Genomic DNA, 25598 nt, shown 5'->3' on the forward strand with positions numbered 1-25598 from the left:
GATGGCGTTAACACTGTATGCTGTATGTCTGTATCCTCCCCCCCTCCTCCTTTCTCTCCTCCTTCCCCCCTTCTTCTTCTTATAAAGATTTTATTTATTTATTAGAGAGAGAGAGAGAGAGATTGAGAATGGAGCAGGAAGGAGTAAAGAGAGAGGAGCAGAGGGAAAGAGAGAAGCAGACTCCTCCTGAGCAGGGAGCATGACATGGGCTTTAATCCCTGGGATCATGACCTGAGCCAAAGGCAGACCCTTAACTGACTGAGCCACCCAAGCACCCCTCACCTTCTTTAAAGTAGTGAAATTCCTCCCCTCTCCAACCCATTATCTTCATCTGTTACGGACTTCATTTCTTGCCTAGCACCTGATATTTAAGGTGAAGTGCTTTGCACATAGTACCCACTCAAGAAATAATTGGCTGAATGAATGAAACATGCAGATTAAAAGGGCCAAATGCAAAGGTATCAATGTTATTTTAATGATATAACAAATGGGGCTGTAGAAGTGGGTGATGTGCTGTTGTCTTTTTATATATTGTTTCCAAATTTTCTGTAATAAGCATGTGTTACTTTTATAAACTGAAAACAAAGAATTTTAAAAAGAAGAACTTGTCTTTCTAATGGTTTTGTTGAGTTTAATTTCCTTAGGTTTCATATACTATTTTTTGGTGATTAGTTTTGCATGTGTTCTTTTTCATTTTATTTAAAATATTTAGAAGTTATTAGATAGTTTAGATAGTTAAAAGCAGCATAGAATCACAAAAGTATTTATTTTCTTTATATTATACTTTTGTAGTGTCTTAATTTTTCTAGTTTTCTGAGTTGTAGCTATTATTAGTAATTTGAAGAGCAGATTTTCTGGCTAAATAGTAAATTATGTGGTATGGAATATAGGTGTGTATAGAATATGGATTATGGAGCTCCTTTCTGTTATATATTTTTAAAGATACTATTTATTTATTTGAAGAGAGAGAGAGATCACAAATAGGCAGGCAGAGAGAGAGGGGGAAGCAGGTTCCTCACCGAGCAGAGAGCCTGATGCGGGGCTTTCCCCCAGGACCCTGAGTTCATGACCCTAGCCGAAGGCAGAGGCTTAACCCACTGAGCCACCCTGGTGCCCCTTACTGTTATATTTTTAAAGATTATCTAGGGAAGGAGAAATTCAACCTGGTGTTTGAAACACCTGGTATTTGAGTCATTAATTGAGGTAACTATTAGTCATTTAACTCTTGCTTTTCCCATGATGTTAACAATACTGGCTTTATAAAAGTTTAATTTCATTGTAAGTATAAGCCTTGTTTTTTTTTAAGCTCTTAGTAATTCAGAGACAGTCTTTCTCTAAGGGTACGTTGTAATTTTGTTTCAACTTTATAAAACACTGTTTCAGTCCTGGTATATTACAATACAATGGAAACATCCATTATGGACCTGAAACCTAGCACAGTGGCTAGTACATAGTAGGTGCTTATTAAATATTGATCAATGAGTGTTCTTAGAAATACTTTTTTTAATAAAAAGATTTTATTGTTTTTTGAGAGAGAGTAAAGCAGGGGTGAGAGGCAGAGGGAGAAGGAGAAGCAGACTTCCTGCTGAGCAGGGAGCCTGATGGGGGACTTGATCCCAGGACCATGCGGTAATGACCTGAGCCAAAGGCAGATGCTCAGCTGACTGAGCCACCCAGGCACCAAGTTAGAAGCATTCTTGTGTTAGTTTTGTAGATAATACCACTGAATAATTTAGTATACTATTTGCAGATTTACTAGTTTAATTCTCAACAAAGTACTCTCATCTCAGATTTTTACATTTTATTTAACTTTGTTCCTATATATTAGTAAAGATTTGCTTTTTCAAGTGTTAACATTCAGAAATTTTCAACACTGTCATGACATGTTTTTATTTTTCAAAAATTTTATTTTTATTTTGTTTAAGTTTATTTATTTTATTTTGTTTAAGTTTATTTAAGTAATCTCTACATCCAGTGTGAGTTCAAACTCACCACCTGAAATCAAGATGGCTCTTTTGGGGCACCTGGACGGCATAGGCAGTTTAGTGTCAGACTCTTGGTTTCAGCTCGGGTCATGGTCTTCGGACCTTGTCTGTCAGTCAGGGTTATGAGATAAAAGCCCTGCCTCCAGCTCCACACTCCACGAGTAGCATGGAGTCTGCTTGAGATTTCCTCTCCCTCTGCCCCTCCTGCTCATGCTCGCTCTTTCTCCAATGGATAAATAGATCTTTAAAAAAAAAAAAAAAAGTCACATGCTTTTCCAGCTGAGCCAGCCAGGTGCCCCTAAAATTTTATTTATTTTTTAAATTGAGATATAATTGACACACAATGTTGCATTAGTTTCAGTGATTGAACAAATTTATATGCTATGCTGTGCTCCCCGCAAGTGTAGTTATCTGTCACCACACAGTGCTATCACAGTGCCATTGATTGTATTCCCTACACTATAGCTTTCATCCCCGTGACTTACTTATTCCATAACTGGAAACCTTTGTCAGCCGCCCATCTCCCCAACCCCCTTCTCTTCTGACAGCCATCATTCTCTGTATTTATGGGTCTGTTTCTGCTTTTTGTTTTATTTGTTTGTTTCCTTTTTTAGATTCCACATTAAAATGAAATCATATGATATTTGTCTTAGTCTGAAAATTTCACTTAATGTAATACCCTCTAGGTCTATCTGTGTTGTCTCAATCATGCTGTATTTTTTTTTTAAGATTTTAAAAATTTATTTGCCAGAGATCACAAGTAGGCAGAGCAGCAGGCGGGGGTGGGGGTGGGGATGCAGGCCCCCCACTTTGCAGAGAGCCCGCTGCAGGGCTTGATCGCAGGATCCTGAGATCATGATCTGAGCCGGAGGCAGAGGCTTATTAACCCACTGAGCCACCCAGGTGCCCCTTTATGCCATATTTTTAACTGTATTAAGCTGTAGAGCCAAAATGTTAGTGAAGGCAGTTATTTCCTGGCTTCTGTGCTCATGAATCAGATTGTAACTATTTCTTTGACTTTGGAGTTGTGGTTACTTGAACTAATTTAAGGGACACAAAAGATGAGTCTCCTTAGGGCGTTTCCTCTTTTAAAAGTATATTTGGTATTTTATTGTAAACAGGTTTTCTCCAAGGAAACTTTTCTCTACAGCTTACATCATCATCCATTTAGGAACAAAATCCCATCTATATATACTGATCCCTACATATTTTATTATTTGTTACTCTTATGTGTGTTGGTTTTTATTTTACTTATTTTTTTCTTTTCCTTCAAAACATTCCCAGAGGTTCTTCTGAATAACCCTGTTGTGACTCAGTCTTTGCTGATTACTAGACATTTTCCTTTAGGTTACTCTCCACCCACTTTGGGACTTGTAAATGCCTACCCTCCTATTGGTTCCCTGTGGCCACTGAATACATGAATAAATGCCACATGCATGTGGTATGGCTTGTCAGGGAGTGGAATTCTAAGACTTCCTCTACATAGAACAGTTTAACTTTTGTGCTTCTGGTCAGAAGAATGGTCCTTGGAACAGTCCTGCTTTCACCTAATAGTTATGGCAGGGATCAGGACACGTCTTCGCTTTGCTGCCTGTGTAGTAGTGAGGCCTCAGACACTGCTGTACCCAACTTGACAGGTATGGTTCAGAGGTGATAGCTTGGGTGGGGTGTGAATATTCACAGTAATCAAGCGTGAATGGAGATTTCAGAAAAATTCTCTCTACTGTTAACTGTCCTCATTGGCAGGGAAGTTTTATGTGCTTTGTTTCTGGTATTTCATAGGTAGGGTCTCAGTAAGTACTTACTGAAAGAAAGAATAGTGAATAATATGTAATATTTTGTGATGTTCAGATATGTCTTGCTTGATATGAAGAACTTAAGCTATACTGAGAGCTGCTGAATGATTTATCCATCTACCTTACATAGTTGTTAAAAGAGATATTAAAAAGTAGTAGCTTCTTAGAGAATAAGCAATCAGATAAAGTGGAATTCTGGCAAGATACAGATTTGTAAATGCTTGGAAATAAATGCCTCAAGTGAAAAATGTTTGTATTTAATTCTCCAGTTACTTTCCTGATGAATTTCTAATTAAAATGATAAAAGTTATTGAATGACTAATTGGTAAAAGTGTTTTTTAATAAAATTAAACATTAAATTTAGGAATTGTCTCTGAATTTGAGTCTGAGTCTTTGTTTTTTTTCTTTAAAGATTTTATTTATTTATTTGACAGACAGAGATCACAAGTAGGCAGAGAGGCAGGCAGAGAGAGAGAGAGAGAGGGAAGCAGGCTTCCTGCGGTGCAGAGAGCCCGATGTGGGGCTCGATCCCAGGACCCTGAGATCATGACCTGAGCCGAAGGCAGCAGCCCAAACCACTGAGCCACCCAGGTGCCCCTTGAGTCTGAGTCTTATTCTGGATTTTAACTTCTTTAATCCTGATAATTTACTTTGTACAAACTGCTCTTTCTGTGTTTTTGCCTTATTTTTATTGTCTTCAGCAAGTCTTTCAGATAAAAGTAATAAAATTACCTTTACTTAATAGTCATATTTCTTCTAGCTGGGTCCTGTGTTGCATTGGTGAAAATCAAGTCTATTGTCTCATCTTAAGTCCATGATTACCTCGGTAATAGTGATTAAATGAAAGATCAACCCGCTAAGGCACCTAATATATAGTAGTCACTTCACATTGTTTTTAAAAAAAAAAAACAAAAACAAAAAACCAGAAACCCATTCCCAGCTTTCCCGCTTGGATTTGTGAGGGCACAGTGCATCTGAATCTTCCAGCTGTGTCTGTTTTAAGCCGACAAGTAAAGTGGCATAGACTAGACCCACTGAATAACATGGTGACATTTACTTGCCTTTCCTATGGATTTTTTGTTTGTTTGTTTGTTTGTTTTTGCCCTTATTCCTTAGCTTGTTCTCCTGCATTTAGTTCTTTAACTCTTCATGATTTAATACATGTTCATTCTTGGTCTTAGGAAAATGTTAGGATGTTTTTTGTCTTCAGAACATTTTTCCTTTTGTTTGGTGCTAGCGGATAGGATGGTGTTTAAGTGGATATCCTGTGCAGACGGATTGTACAGGAAATTGACCCTTAGTTCTATGAGAACAAAAGCATGAGTGGGAAGAAAGAAGAAAGGAAGGAAGTAAGATTTTTTTTTAAAAGATTTTATTTATTTATTTGACAGAGATCACAAGTAGGCAGAGAGGCAGGCAGAGAGAGGAGGAAGCAGGCTCCCTGCTGAGCAGAGAGCCCGATGTGGGGCTCGATCCCAGGACCCTGGGATCATGACCTGAGCCAAAAGCAGAGGCTTTAACCCACTGAGCCACCCAGGCGCCCCAGGAAGTACGATTTTTGACTTGACCAAAAAGATCACAGAAGCAGAGATGGGAAGAAGGGGAGTGAGAAATGAAAAGGATTGTTTTCCAAGTCATGGTTCTTTTAGTACTTTGGCTTCAAAGTACTATGCACAGTATTGTTTGGCCTATAATAATCTTTTCATGTTTACATAAAATTGTGCTCATTGCCTTTTGTTTGTTTTTTAAGATTTTATTTACTTATTTGACACAGAGAGAAATCACAAGTAGGCAGAGAGGCAGGTAGAGAGAGAGTGGGGGAAGCAGGCTCCCTGCTGAGCAGAAAGCCCAACGTGGGGCTCGATCCTAGGACCCTGAGACCATGACCCAAGCCAAAGGTTTAACCTACTGAGCCACCCAGGTGCCCCTGCCTTTTTTCAAGTAATGTGGTTTTTAAGCTGAACTTGCCTTTAACAAACCTTCTTTGAGCTGATGGAGCTTGTCTCCAGTACAGATGAGTTACATGTTGTAGACATGTCCTTACGCGTTGACAGCCTGCCAGCTATCTCATCAGTGCACAGATCCTGCTCATCTAATTTAAATGCTTTCTCTTCTTTGAAACCTTTTGTGATCCAGAGTTTTGTTTTCTATCCTGTTCTCTCATAGCACCATAGCATGTGAATATAACACTACACATGATTCATTATTCAACAAATGTTTTTTGAGAGACTCTTACATACATGCACTATTCTGGGTGCTTGGAATTTATCAGTGAACAAAGCAGGCAAAAATCCTTGTCTTCATAAAATCGATATTCTAGTTGGGGGGAGTTAGGTAATATACATGAATATAATAAGTAAATTATATTCTTTGCGGTAGTAAGAGCTATGGAGAGAAATAGGGAAGGAGACGTGGGGGGAGGTGGGAGTGTTGTCAGGAATAGCCACATTTTAAAATAGGGTAGTCAGAGAATGCTATACCAGGAGGGACACACTTGAGTGAAGTGTCATGTGAATGTCTTGGGGAAGGAATGTTTTAGAAGAAATAGCCAGTACAAACGTCTTGAGGCAGGAGCGTGCCTCCCTTGTTCAGGTAATGGCAGGGAGGCCAGTATCCAGAATGAGGTAAACCCGCGGAGGAGTATAGACAAATATGGGCAAGACAAGTTGTGAAGAGCCTTGCAGGCTCTCGCAAGCCTTCGGCTTTTTACTCTCTGGTAGGGAACCATCAAAGAGTTTGAGCAGAGGAGTAACATGATCTGACTTAAGCTTTATAAATTGGCTGGTGTGTTGAGAATAGACAGAGAACAAGGGCTAGAAGTGTGGAAATCAAGAGTGTGGTGAAACCCAGGAGAGAGATGATGGTGGTAACAGGGTAATAGTGGTGAAGGGCGTGAGAAATGAATAGATCCTGGGTATGTTTTTGAAAGCAATGCCAATAAGGTTTCCTTACGGATTAGATGTAGTATGTGAGTGCAGAAAAGGAGTCCTGAGGGGCACCTGCGTAGCTCAGTCAGTTAAGTGGCTGCTTTCAGCTCAGGTCATGATCCCAGGATCCTGGGATTGAGCCCTATGTCAAACTCTGCTCAGTGGAGAGCCTGCTTCTCCCTTTCCCTCTTTCGGCCGCTCTGCCTACTTGTGATCTCTGTCAGATAAATAAATAAAATCTTAAAAAAAAAAAAAAAAGTCCTGAGTGATTCTAAGGATTTTACTTTTGGTCCCCACCCCCAGCTATATTGATATAATGGACATTTTGCATAAGTTTAAGGTGTACAGTGTGTTGATTTGATACTTAGGTATTTCATAATGATTACCACTGCAGCATTAGCTAATACCTGTATCACATCACATAATTACTTCTTTTTTTTGTGGTAAGAACATTTAATATCTACTCTGCCAATTTCCAAGTAGATAATACAGTATTATTAACTATAATCACTGTGGTATATGTTAGATGCCCAGAACTTACTCATCTTATAGCTAGCTTTTAAAAAATAAATTGTATATTTATTTTTCTTAAGAAATTATTTTATTATGTTCAATTAGCTAACATAAAATATATCATTAGGTTTTAAAATTTTTTAAATTTTATTTATTTGACACAGAGAGACATCACAAGTAGGCAGAAAGGCTGGCAGAGAGAGGGGGAAGCAGGCTCCCTGCTGAGCAGAGAGCCCGATGCAGGGCTCGATCCCAGGACCCTTAGATCATGAACTGAGCCGAAGGCAGAGGCTTAACCCACTGAGCCACCCAGGTGCCACCATTAGTTTTTTTTTTTTTTTTTTTTTTTTAAGATTTTATTTTTCAGAGAGAGAGAGAGAGGCAGACAGAGGGAGAAACAGGCTCCCTGTGAGCAAGAAACCCAGTGTGGGACTCGATTCCAGGACCTTGGGACCATGACCCCAGCCAAAGGCAGATGCTTAACCAACTGGCCATCCAGACATCCCTTATAGCAAGAAGTTTGTATTTAAACTTCACGGTTTTTGGCCTGAGCAGCTGAGAAGAGGAAATTGCTGTTAAGTGAGATATAGGGAATTGTGGGAGAGAAGCAGATTTGGGGACAGAACAGAGAGTGTTTTTTTCTAAGTCTAAATAGTGTTATTAGTGATTTATAATTTTTATATTTGGAAACTCAGATTGATGACATATAGTAGATGTTCTCTAAAATTATTAGATTTGTAAACCTTAAAGTTTTCATATATTGGGTTTCACAAGGTATAATTGTATGACGTTGCTGGTTTTGGTCTGCTAGGATTTAAGAGTTGGCTTCAGTATCTGCTTAATTATTGTTTCTAACTTTGTCAATGATAGTAGAGAAGTTCTTATTACCCTTGATTTTTGTTCCTTGTATAGCCTTAAACAAGGGGGACTTCTGTTGCAAAAGAGGAAAATGTTCTTGAACTGTTTGATAATCATTAAACAGGGTAATAATCACAAAACATTATAATGTTAAACACCATCATTGACAAGAAACATTTATTAATGAGGATCATGTGATACTCAGTATAGAATCTAATATATATTACAAATATTCTCTATACTTTTTGGCAGTCTTTTTTTTCATTTTAATAAAAGATTGGCATTTTGTAGTCTCATGGAAATTTTGCTACTAGAGTGGATATTTTCTCAAGCATAAGGAAAAACAGTACATGTGACTTGTTTGGAGGTTGTTTCATAGAATATGGTGTTTTGTTTGGTAAGCCTAATTGGTTACCTTAATACATAATACAGCTGTTTCCATTCCTTGTAACTGCATTTAAACAAGGAGCATCTGATTCACATTAGCTTTTCAGGGCATCTGGGCATACCTTCAGATTTGTTTTAATAATTTTTTTTTTAAAGATTTTGTTTATTTGGCAAAGACAGGGAAAAAGCACGGGGAATGGGAGAGGGAGAAGAAGCAGGCTTTCCGCTGAGCAGGGAGCCTGATGTAGGGTTTGATCCCAGTTCCCTGGGATCATGACCTGAGCCAAAGGCAGGCGCTTAACGACTGAGCCACCCAGGCGCCCCAGTCATAATATTCTTAATGTGAAACAAAATTTAATTAGCTCTGAAACTGTAAAGATACATTCTGTTTAAGGAGAGGAAGGAATGTGATGAAGTGACCTCTAAACCGATTAGGAAAATTATGATCCATCCTACCGCAGGAATGTCTGTAGACTGTTATGAAGCCATTTTTAAAACAAGTTAATTCTGTTTTAAGATTAAAATACATCTGAGTGTTACAAAATGAGGAGATGTGAGCCAGTCAAAAGACGGGTGGGTTGAGATCCCATTCCATGTAGCCAGGACTACGTGAGCAAAGGCACAAAAAAGCAGGAAGCATCATGGTGTGTGTTAAAGTTTAGAATTTGAAATTTGGAGGGGGGAAGGTAACCTGGAGAAGCAGGTAGAGACCTGACCATAAAAGACCTTGAAGGCAATTAAAGAGATTTTAGCTTGATGGTGAACTATTCAAGAATTTTAAAAAGAGTGACCTGGTCAAATTTTTGTTTTAAATAGATCACTTTGCCAGCTGTGTGGAGGATGGCTTTGAGGGAGACAAGACTGGAGGCAGTAGTCCAGGTGAGAGATGGTGGGGGTCTGATCTGCGGTGTTGGCAGTAGAGATGGAGAGGAGGGTGTGGGTTTGAAAAGAAGTGAAACCACAGATTCAAGGTTTTTCTTCTTCAGGTGTAGTAAAGTCAATTTTAAATTAAAAATGAGTGCAGGGAGGAGAGAGAGAGATGATAGTAAAGTGTTACATCACAGTGGGTAGTTGGAGAGTGGCAGAGAGCCACTATAAACAGTTCCTGTGATCAAGAAGATCATTGCTGAAGGCATGGTGTATTTTTTGTGTAAATGACCTGAACTGCAAAAAGCAGGTGATCTTTATAGGGATCACCTGTTTGTGTAGTGTGACTAAATTTAGGAACCCATAAAGCCTCGAGGTAAAAAAAGAATTAGGTCTTAGAAGGCTTCAACATTACACATTGTAGATACTCAAATGGCTATTGCTGGTGATATTTTCTAGAGCTGTCAATTAAGTTCTCAAAATATTTTAAAAAATGTACCACCTAGGAAAAGAAAATAAGGTAAAAACTTTTTAAAAACAACAGTTGGAAGCTGTTATATTATACACTGTGCATAGTAATGCAAAGGTATTTTGTAGTGCCAAGAATATTTGTATTAAGCCAAAACATTTTTCTGTTGTTTAACAGATAATTTTAGTATTTTTGGTTTTTTCTGGAAGCACTGTTTCTATAATTTTTCTGTATGTACACAGAGGATCCGGATTTATGAAATATGTACATATTTCTTAAAGTTTCTGTTACCTTTTCCACAACTTGTTTTGTGTGGAGAGAGTCAGTGAAGAAGGGTAGTTTGGGAGGATTTTTAAAAACAATTTAAAATCACCACCACCACAAAGTAGCCTATATGTTTTATAAAATGAATTGCCATGTTTTTGAGTGTGGGGTTCTCCCCCCCTCCATTTTGAGAAACCCTGCTTTTTCTGTTTATTTCTGATTCTGGTTTGAGTGCATATGAATCACAGCTGAATGCTCCTTTGTGATCTCTTCTCTGTCTTGTTGCGTTTTCAACAAGTAGACTTCTCTCATGTTTAGGAGACGGTGCCATTTGCTCATTCTTCATGGCTCCATATTATACAGTTCTTTTCCGGCCTGGAGCCATCAGTATACACATGCCAGCAGCTAAAATACTGTGTATGTACTGAATTAAATGAACTTAATTTAACCGTTGAACTTACTGTGAATTCCTTTCTCTGTTTGTCTTTCAGAAGCCTTGCACCGCCCCTATAGTTGTGATGTTGAACCCCAGGCACTGAATGAAGCCATCCGGTGGAGCTCCAAGGAGAACTTACTTGGAGCCACTGAGAGCGACCCTAATCTCTTTGTTGCACTTTACGATTTCGTAGCCAGTGGTGATAACACACTCAGCATCACTAAAGGTGAGCTTCACTTTCCAGTTTTCATGTGGTTAAGAAATAAAGGGGTCTGTTCTAGATTCTGCCTCTGACCAAAATTAGGTGATTTGGGCCCCAATACTTTAGGGTTCATTGTCTTGGTTTGGTTTGTTTTTTAAAAAACCTGTGTCTCCTTTATCTGTCCTGTTAAGGGTAAGAGGAGATAAAGAACTTTAGAAAAAGCACCACACGGTCTATACTAAACTTTTCTCACTCTCAGGATTCAATTCTCTCTGTAATAGGCCAGCATTCATCTTATATGGCGGTAAGGTTCACTGTACATCCCTTCTAATGAAACCATGGCTAACATGAGTCGTTCTGCCAGAGCCGCTGCTACTTGGAGTGCTGTCCCTGGGCTGACTGCCTGTCTGAGAACCTTTCGTTACCAGTCCTCATTGTTAAGATATAGAACTTGTTCCCAATATGTAAATGAACTAATCACTAGGTATACTACTTATTTTGTTTAGAGACATTTTCTTTTTTTGGGGGGAGTAGGACTTGCAACAAGAAGAAAGTAGTCTAGTGATTCCATATGCTAGTGCAAGTGTCCTGTCACATTGTGGACCTGCTTCAAGTAGCACTGGCGGAGACCATCTCTCATCTCTGTTTAAGTGCCTTACTGAAAGGGATCATAGGAAAGGTTTCTGTTGTAGTAATACTCTCAAGAGAGCAGTAGTTTATTTTGGTAGAAAATTCTTATAAAAGGGAGGATTAAGAATATGACCAAGTAAAATCATTCAATATTAGTGTTTCTGAACAACGATAGAGAATGTGGAACTTCTATGAGAAAGAGCGTCTGGCTGGCTCAGTTGGTAGAATGTGTGACTCTTGATCTTGGGGTCATGAGTTTGAACTCCTCATTGGGTGTAGAAATTACTTAAAAAAAAAAAAAAAGGAGGGGCGCCTGGGTGGCTCAGTGGGTTAAGGCCTCTGCCTTCGGCTCAGGTCATAATCCCAGGGTCCTGGGATCGAGCCCCGCATCGAGCCCCGCATCGGGCTCTCTGCTCAGCAGGGAGCCTGCTTCCCTTCCTCTTTCTCTGCCTGCCTCTCTGCCTACTTGTGATCTCTGTCTGTCGAATAAATAAGTAAAATCTTTAAAAAATAAATAAATAAAAACTTAAAAACTTAAAAAAAAAAGGAATGAAAGAAAGAAAGAGGCATGGACCATTCTCATTGTGTCCTTGGATTGGAATGCTAATCTGCCCAAGTTTGTTCTTTTGAACCTATGAAAGCCTCCTCCTGGAAAGAACATATTTCAGGATAACTTTTTAAAAAGATTTTATTTATTTATTTGTCAGTGAGAGAGAGAGAGATCACAAGCAGGAGGAACGATAGGCAGAGGGAGAAGCAGGCTCCCTGCTGAGCAAGGACCGCCCCCCCCCCTCCCCCCCATACGGGGCTTGATCCCAAGACTTTGGGATCATGACCCCAGCCGAACAAAGGCAGATGCTTAGCCAACTGAGCCACCCAGGCGTCCCAAGGATAATTTTTTTTTTTTATTAAATATTTTGTTTATTTATTTGGCAGAGAGAGAGGGAGCACAAGCAGGGGGAGTGGCAGGCAGAGGCAGAAGCAGGTTCCCTGCTGAGCAAGAAGCCCAATATGGAACATGATCCCAGGACTCTGGGATCATGACCTGAACTGAAGGCAGACACTTAAGGACTGAGCCACCCAGGCGCCCCTCAGGATAATTTTTGACTTAAATGAAATTGTGCTTTAGGTGATAATTTGTCAGACATATGCCTTTTATTTATAAGGTTCAGAATGAGGTAATAAATGGGAGTGAATATACCAGATTAAGATAGGCCTCCATTCAGGGATTGTTACCCTTTTATAAAATTTTTATGTGCTTCTATTTTTTAAGTCCAGAGCAGAAACCTGTAACTCAAACTGTGGTATAGATGTGTTCCAGAGTGGGTGGGAGGCACATACATACATACTTGTGCCAGGAGGTGTCGGAGGTGAAGGAAAAGTAAACATATGTGATCTCCTAGTTGCAAGTTACTTGAAAACTTTGGGTAGTTTTGGGGGACGGGATGGTGATAGTATTTGTATGTGTGTGAGGTTTATGTATCAGGGGAAAATTTTACACAAAGTTTTAGGATAAAACAAAGGATTTCAAAGAATTTTATACTGTGCGTAGTCTCTTTGGGCTACAACACACTCTTTTACCTTTATTGATACTTCAGGAGAGAAGTTTGTGAAGCAGTGACTCAGAACATTCTTTCCTAGATACACTTTTCATGTCACTGTTTTCCAAGATAGCTCTGTCACCAAGGAAATACCAGTCAAGACTGTGTTGCTGCCTCAGTTACCAGTTATGGCAGCTGCTGGTGTGCAGCTCAAGGGCTGGGATTCTTGTTCTCTCATGGCGAACAGTGATTTGTCTCAAAACCCCTGAAATGGGGGTGCCTGGGTGGCTCAGTCGGTTAAGCCTCTGCCTTCAGCTCAGGTCATGATTCTGGGGTCCTGGGATCGAGCCCTACAGCAGGCTCTTTGCTCGGCAGGGAGCCTGCTTCCCTTCCTCTCTCTCTGCCTACCTCTCTATGCCTACTTGTGATCTCTCTCTGTCAAATAAATAAAATCTTAAAAAAAAAACAAACAAACCTGAAATGTCAGATTTTTCTGTCAGGTTCATATTGATATAAAGTGATGTCATGCTAAAGCTATCTTACTATTTTAAAGGACAAGAAAGTATATTTGAAAAATAATGATTCCTACTTTACTTCCTTTTTTGAAGATTTTTTTTTGCTTGAATTAAAAAATAAGAGTTCTCCCAACATTCCTGTCAGTAGAGCTGATGTGTACATCCCCCTTAGTCAGACTCATCAATTTCCATGGTACTCAAAACTTCCAGAGTAGGATATTCTCCTAACTTCCAAAAGAGAGGAAAACAAACACCTAGGATTTTTTTTTACTGTATCCTACTTATGATGACTTGCTGTTACCAGAAACAACGGTATACTTGATGTTTACATTTTCTGGTTTTTGTGGTACAACAGGAAAGCTACACAGGAACGAGTTTTATTTAGCTTTTCTAGTAGCATTGAGTTTTTTGTTTTCCTACAGATATGGCTGGGGAGTATTTCTCTGCATACTGGTGCATTTCCACAGCCACAGGACACACAGTCCTATCTGTCCCTCTATACATATGTGTATCGTATGAGTACATACTCCTAGGTTTTTGTCATTAAATGTCTCACGTCCAGGTGTCAATGGTGAGAGAGTGATAAAGTTATCCTATGGTAAACATTTCTGTGGGTTGCTGGAAAAATTTGATGACTGCCAGAATAATGATTTTGAGCTTTTCCTCAGTGGCCTATGTCTGACAGCTAGTGGGCCATATGATTTTAATTGGTTTGGTTTTCTTCTGCCGACACTGAGAAGTAGGTGTGAACTCTGTAGGAAGATGTGCATCTCTCAGAGATAGGGGCCCAGGGCCTTTTCCACAGTCTCCCCCCACCCCCCTGCAAAAAAGGTTTAGGTTATTAGTTATTACTAATGATACCTATCACCTTTCCTGTTTTGTCTGAGTTGCACATTCAGGGGCAAAATGTATATTAGTGAGTTTAAAGTTCACAACTTGAACAGAAATCAAGGGCATTGACGTTGATAGCAAGCAAAGACATTCTGAGTAACTTGTCTTAGGTTCCAGCTTCAGTGTCAGCTTCCCTTCCCACACACTAATTTTGGAGGAATGAATAGGACTGACTCATATTCTTGGGAAATGGGAGGGAAGTTGGGAAACTATAACTGTTAAAACTTGAGTCCTGGAATGTGCTTTGAGAGTTCTACCTGCCCAGCACCCCCAGCAGTTTTTGTTCTGAAAGCATTGCCCAAAGCCCTTTGGTCTGCTTCTGTTTTGTCTTGTTTTCTTATTTGTTTTTTTACATAAATGGTTTTGTTGCCTCGGTGCCAACTGGAAGCAACAAAATTTAGAAGTAACTTTGTATTTCATGATTCTCATACCAAAGCCTTGATTATTACTAACATTGAACCATGTATAAGATATATTCCTTGACAGACTGTTATGTGAGAAAAAAAAATGAATTATTTTTGAGGGGTGAGGCTGTGCCATTTTCCATTTTCCATTTCTTTCTGTCTTTTTTTTTCCTTTTTTAACTGAAGTACAGTTGACATATAATATTACATTACTTTCAGGTATACAACATAGTAATTTATTCTAAACATTATGCTGTGCGCACCACAAGTGTAGCTACCATCTATTATCACACAGTGCTGTATAATACTATCAGCTATATTCTCTATGCAGCTGTACCTTTTATCCTGGTGATTTATTCATTCTCTAAAGGGCTTTAAGCCTGTATCTTCTACTCCTCTTAACCCATTTTGCCCATTGCCCCTCCCTCTCCCCTCTGGCAACCATCAGTGTCTACTCTGTATTTATAGGTCCATAACCTTTCTATCCTTGTATGCCTCTGTACTATACCACACATGGGGTTGCATGAAGACATATTTTTAGTTGGTGTAAAAGCCATTAGTCAATGCCAGCAGGCTATTTCTAACTATGCTGCTTCTGTTTAAGCTACACTCTAAAGAGGTTGATCAGGATATGATGAACAGCCAAGTTTGTTTTCATTAATTTTTAAAAAAAAGTTGGCATAGGAGTTACTGATTGATTTTTCTCTGAGTTTGACAGTAGACTGCTACTGCTTGAGATAAAGTCCTAACACCTTCTCTTTTCTTCTCTGATGACTTCATGGCTAGGTGAAAAGCTTCGAGTCCTTGGTTATAACCAGAATGGTGAGTGGAGTGAAGTTCGCTCCAAGAATGGACAAGGTTGGGTGCCAAGCAACTACATCACCCCAGTGAACAGCTTAGAGAAACATTCCTGGTACCATGGACCCGTGTCACGCAGTGCAGCAGAGTATCTACTCAGCAGTCTAATCAATGGCAGTTTCCTGGTGCGAGAAAGTGAGAGCAGCCCCGGGCAGCTGTCCATCTCGCTCAGGTACGAGGGGCGTGTATATCACTACAGGATCAATACGACCACAGATGGCAAGGTAAGATGGGCCAGCTCTGCCTCTAGGTGTGGACTGTTGTTTTTTAGAAAAAATACTCAGAATGACTAAAGAATATAGTTTTTATGTCAGACATAAAACGAAATAATCACTGATGTGAATTTGGGTTATTTGGCATGTGGAACCTTACTTTTTTCAAAAGAATATGGTAATGGGATTTAAAAACAGTACTACATTAATAGTTTAATGATGAAATAGAATTGAAGGTGAGTGAAGGGAACTGCTATATAAGTTAGTGGTTCTAATCATCATATACAGATACATACACACACGTGCATCTAGTACGTTGTACAGAATTGACAAATTAACCCTTTTTATTTTTTTAAAATATTTTATTTATTTGACAGCGATCACAAGTAGGCAGAGAGGCAGGCAGAGAGAGAGAGAGGGGAAGCAGGCTCCCTGCTGAGCAGAGAGCCCTATGCGGGGTTTGATCCCAGGACCCTGAGATCATGACTTGAGCCGAAGGCAGAAGCTTTAACCCACTGAGCCACCCACATGCCCCAGAATTGGCAAATTAATAAGCCTTGGATCTTTGAAACTTATAATAATCTCTCCCAGAAAGTTTGCAGAGTAAGAATTTGGGCTTCTGAGACTGGGATTGATGGGTAGTATAGATAGATAATTTGGATATTTAGCAATGTACCTGTTAGAAAGACCAACCATTGTAGAATGGTAGTGTAAGAATGGAGCTGTTTTACTTTCTGAACTGTGAAGCACAGATTTATGTCCATTCTGTGGAACAGTAAATTTACATTGAATCATTTGTTCTTTCCTTGTGTGTGATCTGCATAGTAGGGGAAAGCACACAGACTTTGCCAAGAGCAAGCGACCTGGTTTGCTGGACAACTCCACCGTTTCTCTTCGTTAACTTTGTGACCTTACTATAAGCCTCAATTTCTCATCCCACTTTATTGGATTGTCATGAGGATTAAATGAAATGATTTCCTTAAAACATAATAGCTGGTACAAAGTAGGAAGTAATTATTCTCTTTCTCTTTTGCATCATCCTACAGACACAACTGTTCCCTGATGAAACCACATTGAATCAGATTAAGTGATAATGTAGGAGAGACCTAGCAGCTCTACTTCTGGTTACATACCCAACAGAAATGAGTGCATGTGTGTACGGAAGACATGTCCAGGATGTTTGTAGTTGCATTATTTGTCATAGCCCCAGATTAGAAACACTTAATTGTCTAACAACAGAATGAATTAATAAATTGTGGTATATTCATAAAATAGAATCTCATACAGCAACAAGAAATGAGTGTTATACTGCTGTGTACATTCTGAGGAAAATCTGTGGCCCACCTAGTTTCCTGCTTTTGTAAATAAATTTTTATTAGAACACAGCCACATCCGCTTGTTTATGTATTGTCTATGGCTGCCTTCTCATTCTTTTTTTTTTTTTTTTTTTAAAGATTTTATTTATTTATTTGACAGACAGAGATCACAAGTAGGCAGAGAGGCAGGCAGAGAGAGAGGAAGGGAAGCAGGCTCCCTCCTGAACAGAGAGCCCGACGTGGGGCTCGATCCCAGGACCCTGGGACCATGACCCGAGCCAAAGGCAGAGGTATCAACCCACTGAGCCACCCAGGTGCCCCCTGCCTTCTCATTCTTATACCCGCTTTGAGTAGTTAGCACAGAGGCACCATGGCCACAAACCTGAAATATTTACTCTCTGGCTCTCTGCAGAAAAGTTAGTTGACCCATGTCGTAGGTGAGTCTCACACCTATGTAAAGTTGAGTGAAAGGAGTTAGTCATTGTTGGGATGGGTGTGAGGGGAGTGGCAAGGGCTGCTGAGGATATGGGATTTCTTCATAATGAAGGCTGATGGAAGTGTTCTGGAGTTACATAGTGGTGATGTTGGACAACTTTGGGAAGCCCACTGAATTGTATACTTAAAAATGGTGGGCATTATGGTATGTGAATTCTTTCACAATAAAGAAGAGTGGAATGGAAGAAAGCAGGCACAACAGTGCATGAGGTATGATTCCATTTGTGTAAATTCAGAAGCAGGCAAAGCTATTGTAAGTTGTGAGAAGTCAGGAGAGTGGTTACCTTTGAAGGAGTGAATAGCTTAGCTGGGATGGTGCTGGTAGTGTTATAATTCTTGGTGTGGGAGAGGTTTATGTGGGTGAGTTCACTGTATAAAAATCATCAGTTCTGTATGTAATATGTATCTGTATATAGCACAATCTCTTTTTCGGTAAACAATAAACAGGTTAGCTCCCACAAGACATACGGTTCAAAGACTGCTCATCTTTTATACTTTAATTACTTGCCACAAAATAACTACTGTTTTGCTAACAACCCTGAAATAAAATTGTGGCTCTTTTTTTAATGGCCTAGCCACTCAAAGCACATCCTAATTAAGTAAAAATTGTAAGATCCTTAAATATTCTCCTCCTTCCCCCCCCCCCCCAAAAAAAAGGAAGCCAGTGGTTTTCAAATTATGTTCTGTGCAAGACTTCATGACCTTTCAGAGACCAGGTCTCCCCTTTCCACTTATATCAGAATTTCTGCCTTTATCTTATGAATTTGGGTTTCACAGTCTTGTTGCTTCAACATATTCGAAGACCAGTGATCTTTTTTTTTTTTTTTTAAAGATTTTCTTTATTTATTTGACAGACAGAGATTACAAGTAGCCAGAGAGAGAGAGGAGACAGCAGGCTCCCTGCTGAGCAGAGAGCCCGATGTAGGGCTCCATCCCAGGACCCTGGGATCATGACCTGAGCTGAAGGCAGAGGCTTTATTTAACCCACTGAGCCACCCAGGCACCCCTCGAAGACCAGTGATCTTGATGATCCAGAAAGATAGCTTGGAAATCTCGTTCCCCCACTCTGCCTGGGAAGAGTGGTGTAAAGAGGGTTAAACTGAAGTTGTGTTTTCCTTTCTCCTCATCGCTTAATTCGTTCACTTACCTCCGTAAAAGAGCCTCTTATCTTCATATCTTCAGACCAGTGAAATAATGGGCTTTGAAAAAGGTTTTCAGACCTCTCTTTAAGTTGCTAGCTTTTCTCCTGCCTTTCTCACCAGGTTTACGTCACTGCGGAGAGCCGCTTTAGCACCCTGGCAGAGCTTGTGCACCATCACTCCACGGTGGCTGATGGGCTGGTGACAACGTTACATTACCCAGCGCCCAAGTGTAATAAGCCCACAGTCTATGGTGTGTCCCCCATCCATGACAAATGGGAAATGGAACGAACGGATATTACCATGAAGCACAAGCTTGGGGGTGGTCAGTACGGAGAAGTTTATGTTGGCGTCTGGAAGAAATACAGCCTTACGGTTGCTGTGAAGACGTTGAAGGTGGGTTGCTGAGAATTACAGTTTCCAGGCCTTTTTTTTTTTTTTTCCCTCTTGTGCTGAATCACTGGGAAATATGAGCGCGCCCCTCTTTAACTTTGGAGCACTTTCCACCCACTGGTGCCAAGCACATCAGCAAATTGATGAGTAACCTCAGTGCCCTTGCTGACAGTGCGGGGACAGATTGTTCATTGCGACGCAGTGAAACCCACATGTGGGGAAGGTTGGTCTCTGGAGGGTGTTGATGTAGGTCTTAGTGGAAGGTTAGAGCGGATTAAAGAAGTTATAAAAGCCAAACAAGCTGTTTTGCTTCCTGAGAATGACCCCTGCTGGATGACATTGTTCATGCAGTGCTCAAGAATTGTGTGTTCTCTCTTTTCTCCTTGAGCTCTCTGCCTCGTGCTCCCCCATCTCTCTGAGATTAGATCACTTCTTCTCCTAATAGTCAAGGAATCTTCTTTCTGATGCCACTGCCTTCTTTAAGCGTCCCAGTATCTAATTACAAAGTTGTCACTCATTCCATTCTCTGAAGATCTCCCATATGCCTCGTAGCTCTGGCGAATCACGTGTAAGGGCTGCTCTTCGGCTTCCTGAGTGTGATCAGTTTCAGTCAGCAGATATTTATTAAGCATATTTTGAGTGTGAGACAGTATACATGGCTTTGCACACATGTATTGCTCCTTAAGGAACTTGTCAGGAAGACAAATGCATGAACAGCTAACTCTTCTGTCTCCTCTTTGGAAGGCTGAGGTACCTAGGGAAGTAAACTGTCAGAGAACTGAGTTATCCATCCAGGTCTCCCAGGCCTCAGTTGTGATGGGATATGATGGCTGAATTATGCTTGCCCTGATAATTTTCACTCCAACTTCAAATATTGGATAAATTTAGAGACACTCTCTTAATCCGATGTCTCTGGAGCCTATTATTAGGTTCTGATAAAGTTTCTGTAAGTAATCTGCTAGAATATTCAAAAGATACCTCCTTTTAAAACTGTAGTTTTAGGATTATAAGTTGACTCAAATGATTAAAATAGGGGTTTGTCCCCTGTTCTGGGTTTTATTTATTTATTTATTATTATTTTTTTCCTCCTTACTTTTCCCTCTTTCCAGGAAGATACCATGGAGGTGGAAGAGTTCCTGAAAGAAGCTGCAGTGATGAAGGAAATCAAGCATCCTAATCTGGTCCAACTATTAGGTGAGGAAGATTGCCTGAACCATAGGTTTCCTCACAGGTCCTTGTCTCCCAACCCCATTATTTCCAAATGCTGCTTTTGTATCACCATGGTGGAAGCTCTAGTACAAATCTACTTCAATAAGTGGTTGTCATTTTTAATGACACTTAATTTTAATCAGCAGGCTCTCGGTTTAAAAATTGCCCTGAAACGGGGTCCCTGGCTTGCTCATTCAGTAGAGCATCTTATTCTTAATCTTGGGGCCATGAGTTTGAGCCCCAAGTTCAATGTAGAGATCACATAGATACATACATAAATTAATTTTAAAAAATTTTAATAAAAATTGCCCGGGAAAGTGGCCTGGGTTGATTATAATATATAAAACTGGCCAACTTATGGTAATTGCCTCAGAATCAAGGTTCAAGAATACTCAGAATGATACCACACCAAACATTGTCAAAAAATATTTTACAAAATAGACATGAAACAAAGAACTGTTGAGACGAAGCAGATTCCAAATTGTGGCCACACACATTGGTTCACCTTCCTCAGCAGCAGGTGCTGTCCTGTTGCAGAACAGCTTCTCACCCATTCAGGTCGCGGAGAAACTAGTGACTGAACTCTCGGCCCTTCTTAAAGGAGGACCAGTTTCTTTGTTCACCTTGAGCCATACTGTCCCAAAGGAAGTTTGGGACAGTTTCATTTTGAATCTTTTCAAGGAGTCTGCCATGTATCAGTAAAATCCTTGACTGTGGAAACATTCTTTTTACAAAGCATGATACAGACTGGGCTCACCTGGTCTTCAATACAAAATTGCTGTTACTTAAAGATAAACATTGTTAGTGTACAGGTGAGGATGGGAATCGTGGGCATATAACGAACTAAGGACATTTTGGTCTTCTTGACCCCTTATGAAATTCATGCTTTTCCCCAAGCAGGCAGATACTCAGATGTAGTGAATGATGTAGTGAAAGCCAGGACTCCCTTATCAACCACTTTTATCTGAACTTTGCTCTGTTATTTTAGGAGAGTGTGGTGGCAAGAAGGGAAAAGATTACTGCTGAGCTAAACTTTAAAATGTGTCTGTTAATCTTGTCCAAGTGCTTGGGAATTTTTGGAAATATCCTAATAAAACAAGCTCTGTTCTTCCACTATCAGGTGTGTGTACTTTGGAGCCACCATTTTACATCGTGACTGAGTACATGCCGTATGGCAACTTGCTCGATTATCTCCGAGAATGCAGCCGAGAAGAGGTGACTGCGGTGGTCCTGCTGTACATGGCCACTCAGATCTCCTCTGCAATGGAGTATCTAGAGAAGAAGAATTTCATCCATAGGTGTGTAAAGCCTGATTATGGCCTGTGACTAACCATGAAGCTACCTTGCTTGATGTGCAAATAAAAGAATGTGAGAATCTTACTGGAAATTTCCAGATGACCCAGAAAAAACAGTTTTCTCTTTTACAGGACCCACCCACTATAATGTCATTTCCAGTTTATAAACCTACAGTATTTTGGTTAAAGTATTAATGGGCCTTTGCTGATTCTTAAAACAGAATGCTCTTTATTTTGCCCAGGACCATTTCCAAGAGCCTTTTGCTCTACCTAATGGCTTAATTGTAAAAATAGCTTGCTGTCTTAGTAAAGAACTTAAAGTAAAGCCTTGTAGAAAAGCATCTTTTGCTCACCTCTGAAACCTCTCCCAGCGTACTGGTAAATAGGAACCCATGTTCTGAAGTGGGCTTTATTCTAGTATCAGATGACTGCTGCCTCTTGGAGATGACTCTACAAGTGATACATAATTAGTGGCTTTCTCCTGTGTTAGCAGCTATCATCAGGTGCTACTGTGTCTGTCAGCATGGACTTAACCAACTCTGTTTACAGCACAAAGGACCAAGAAGAGACTGTTCATGGACATTTTTCTCAACATCTGAATGGAATCACATTAGGGTTCTCTTTTCCACAGAGATCTCGCAGCCCGTAACTGCCTCGTAGGAGAAAACCATGTGGTGAAAGTGGCCGACTTTGGCTTAAGTAGATTGATGACGGGAGACACCTATACTGCGCATGCTGGAGCCAAATTTCCTATTAAATGGACAGCACCAGAGAGTCTTGCCTACAATACCTTCTCAATTAAATCTGACGTCTGGGGTAAGGTTGGAAGGAACTTCTTCTGTGTCTGTCATTTTAGGTTTTTAATGTTCTTAATTCTTTAGAGCTTCTCGTTTATGCAATCAGTAAACTCTGCCTTGGCCCCCATTTTAAATTCAGGAAGGATTTATTAAATATCTATTATCTGCCAGGCATTGTGTTAGGCACTTAGCATAGAAGTGTAAAGAGGAAAGTGTGGGGGGGAAGTCCTCACTTTCAAAGAGCTCACAGTCTAGATCTTGGATTGCATTGGAATTTTACTGATCTTCTCTTTGTAAAGTCCCTGTTTTCTATATTAAATTTATTGCTCATTTTCGAAGTGCTGTGACACAGAGTAGCCTCTTCTCTTCAAGGAAGGCGTGATGGAATTGCACCTAGAGTTTGTCCTTGTAACTAACTCATCTTGTTTCTGTTACCCTGGAAAGCAGTCTAATATAGCAGAGGCTCTTGGACTGAACAAGTCTAGAAATTTGGGTTATAGACCAACAGAAATAGTTGAAAGATGGCGAGTCACTTTTTACAGAAATCTCAAACTCAGAAATAATGTGTGACAAAATCAAGCAAATTTTCTTTGCTAGTTTGATTTTTTTCCCCCTCTGACTTTAAAAGAGTCCATTTTCTATTTTACTCCTTCAGTATTAGCTGATCTAATACCTGGAACTCATTAAATAGATCATCAATTGTTCTAAGAGTAGTTTGGTTCTGTCCCAGACTTTTTATGGTCATAATTTATTCTCCCTCACTACAGTTAAATCTAAAAATTGGGAAATTAATGGAGCACCTGGGTAACTCGGTTGGTTGAGCGTCGGACTCTTTGGTTTTGGCTTGGATTGTGATTTTGGTGTGTCAGTGATGTGGGATCAAGCCCTGCGCGCACTCAGTGCGGAGTCTGCTTGGGATTCTCTCTCCCTCCCTGTTCCTGTACTGTGTGCTCAAGCGTGCTCTTTCTGTCAAATAAAAAATCCTAAAAAAAAAATTGGGAAATTTATAGAAAACAGTCTATCTGAATCATTTTGTGGCAGATACCTTAGGACAAGTTCAGCTGTAAAAATTAGAATGTTACTAAGAATTAGAACAGTTTACTAATGTTGTAACAGTGTGGATGTTAATCCAAAACTTGAAAGAGAAGTCACCTAATAGTATAAAATAGATAACAAATCAGAAGAAACATTCAGCTTTTTTTATTTCCCCTTTGCAGCTTTTGGGGTACTGTTGTGGGAAATTGCTACATATGGAATGTCACCATATCCAGGCATTGACCTGTCTCAGGTGTATGATCTACTGGAGAAAGGATATCGAATGGAACAACCTGAAGGATGCCCCCCTAAGGTTTATGAACTTATGAGAGCATGTGAGTGTTTTCTTTCGTATTTTAATTTTGAAGACTTAAGTCAGTGATTCAGGATGATTAAAGAAATAAGAAACCGTTTTCCTCTCAGTGTGAGGTTGACTCCAGCCTCCTGACATATAAAGGATTGGTCAGGCACTGAATGGCTTAGTCAGTTAAGCTTCTGCCTTTAGCTCAGGTCATGATCTCAGGGTCCTGGGATCAAGCCTCTGTGCTTCTCTCTCTGCCTCTGCCCTCCACCGCCACCTTCACTCATGCTTTCTCTCTCAAATAAATAAATAAAATCTTTTAAAAAAAGAAAAGAAAAGGTTGATCATTGATCATCCAGTTGGCATATATGATAAATCATCAAGTTTAATTGGAATCCTGACACAGTCATCCATGGCCCATATATTGACTAAATTTCCCCAGCCCACTTATATGATAAAGCTAATAAGAAACTCCTGTTTTTGTCAAAGTGAACTCTTAAGTTCCTCCTTTTGATATCCTGTTATATTTCTGAACATGGACAGCTGATTGTAAGGTTAGAAGAAGTTTGAAGACAGGTCTCATCATGCCCTTCATTTTCCCAGTAGAAAACAACTTTTCATTTCATAAACCATCTCTCTACCCCTCTTTATCCCTATAGAAGAAAAACAGAAGCTGGGGCTACATAGAAGGACCAGCCCTGGGAAGTGGGTTTATTACACCTGAGTCTGGAACTGAGAAGCAGCTGCCTTGCTCACTGTGAACCTGCTGTACCTCCGCCTCAGTAGCCTCCCTTGCAGGTGTGCCCCCGGGTATTTAGTTTCTGCAAGAAGCTTTCAGCACTTCCTTCTTTTGTTCCACAGGCTGGAAGTGGAGCCCTGCTGACCGGCCGTCTTTTGCTGAAACACATCAGGCTTTTGAAACCATGTTCCATGACTCCAGCATTTCTGAAGGTGGGACTCTGGCAGGTTATTGGTGGTGGCAGGGGTCATAATAACATTGCAAAAATGATAGACTCCTCTAGTTTGGGACTCTATTTCAGAGGACTGAATTAATTCTTGGCCTTCGTTAATTCTTATTTTGCCCTCTGTTTTGCTATTTTTAAATGTGTCTCTATGTCTCAAGCTCATTTCTAATATTGAAATTGTATTTTAATTAGAAATTCAATCTCATCATAGAGAAGTTGGGTAGTTCTTAAACCACCAACACTTAACCATATATGGAAGGGAATTAAAAATGAGTAGGAAGAATATTCTGCCTCCGTGAACCATACCTACAAAGACAGAATCAAATCATAAAAGCAATATCCAGAAATTTCATTTCTGGAAATAGATCTTAAGGAAAAAATTAAGGGTGTGAATAAAGATTTAGCTACAAGGATGTTACATCAGCATGTAGTTTTTAATATTGAAAAATGAACAATTTAAAAATCCAGTGGGCTAATTGATATATTCATATAATTGAATATTTAAAATGATACTCTTAGATATATTGACATGGAAAATAGTTTAAAAATGAGCATGTTAAGCTATGAACAGTGAGAACCCTTTTCATATCCGAAAAACGCATGTATGGGCACATACAGGCAGCTTCCAACGTCAGTATCACAGTGCCTCTAACAATTATATGTGCTGAAGTGAGACAGTACACTTGTTACAGAGACAGCCTATTCCTAGGAGCTAAAAACAGAATTCTTAGTTATGTGTGCTGATTGGATTCTCTAGTATAGCTCCAGAATTTTGCACATATTTTTCCAATTTCTTCTTTACTTCCTAATTGAGCATAAGAGCTTATGACTTAAGTTCAGGTTTTAAAATACAAGAAGAGGAAATCAGGCAAGTTGAATTTTGTTGTCTTCCATTAGC

At 39.8% G+C, this 25598-nt stretch overlaps 1 protein-coding gene across 6 annotated transcripts in view; it reads left to right on the forward strand.

Annotated features, from left to right (window-relative positions):
- Window positions 1-25598, forward strand: part of ABL2 (ABL proto-oncogene 2, non-receptor tyrosine kinase) — a 117343-nt gene that overhangs the window by 79378 nt on the left and 12367 nt on the right. For 4 of the 6 annotated variants that reach the window (XM_059412812.1, XM_059412811.1, XM_059412815.1 and 1 more), the window contains exons 2-10: window positions 9283-9345; window positions 10558-10728; window positions 15472-15767; window positions 18829-19101; window positions 20208-20292; window positions 21428-21605; window positions 22234-22418; window positions 23617-23769; window positions 24597-24686. In XM_059412812.1, coding sequence (XP_059268795.1) covers window positions 9283-9345; window positions 10558-10728; window positions 15472-15767; window positions 18829-19101; window positions 20208-20292; window positions 21428-21605; window positions 22234-22418; window positions 23617-23769; window positions 24597-24686 — 1494 coding nt within the window. The remainder of the gene's footprint in view (window positions 1-9282; window positions 9346-10557; window positions 10729-15471; window positions 15768-18828; window positions 19102-20207; window positions 20293-21427; window positions 21606-22233; window positions 22419-23616; window positions 23770-24596; window positions 24687-25598) is intronic. The other 2 variants (XM_059412813.1, XM_059412816.1) reach the window with 1 other exon arrangement.

This window comes from Mustela nigripes, chromosome 10 (assembly GCF_022355385.1).
Source record: "Mustela nigripes isolate SB6536 chromosome 10, MUSNIG.SB6536, whole genome shotgun sequence".
In the NCBI taxonomy this organism is placed as follows: Eukaryota; Metazoa; Chordata; class Mammalia; order Carnivora; family Mustelidae; genus Mustela; species Mustela nigripes.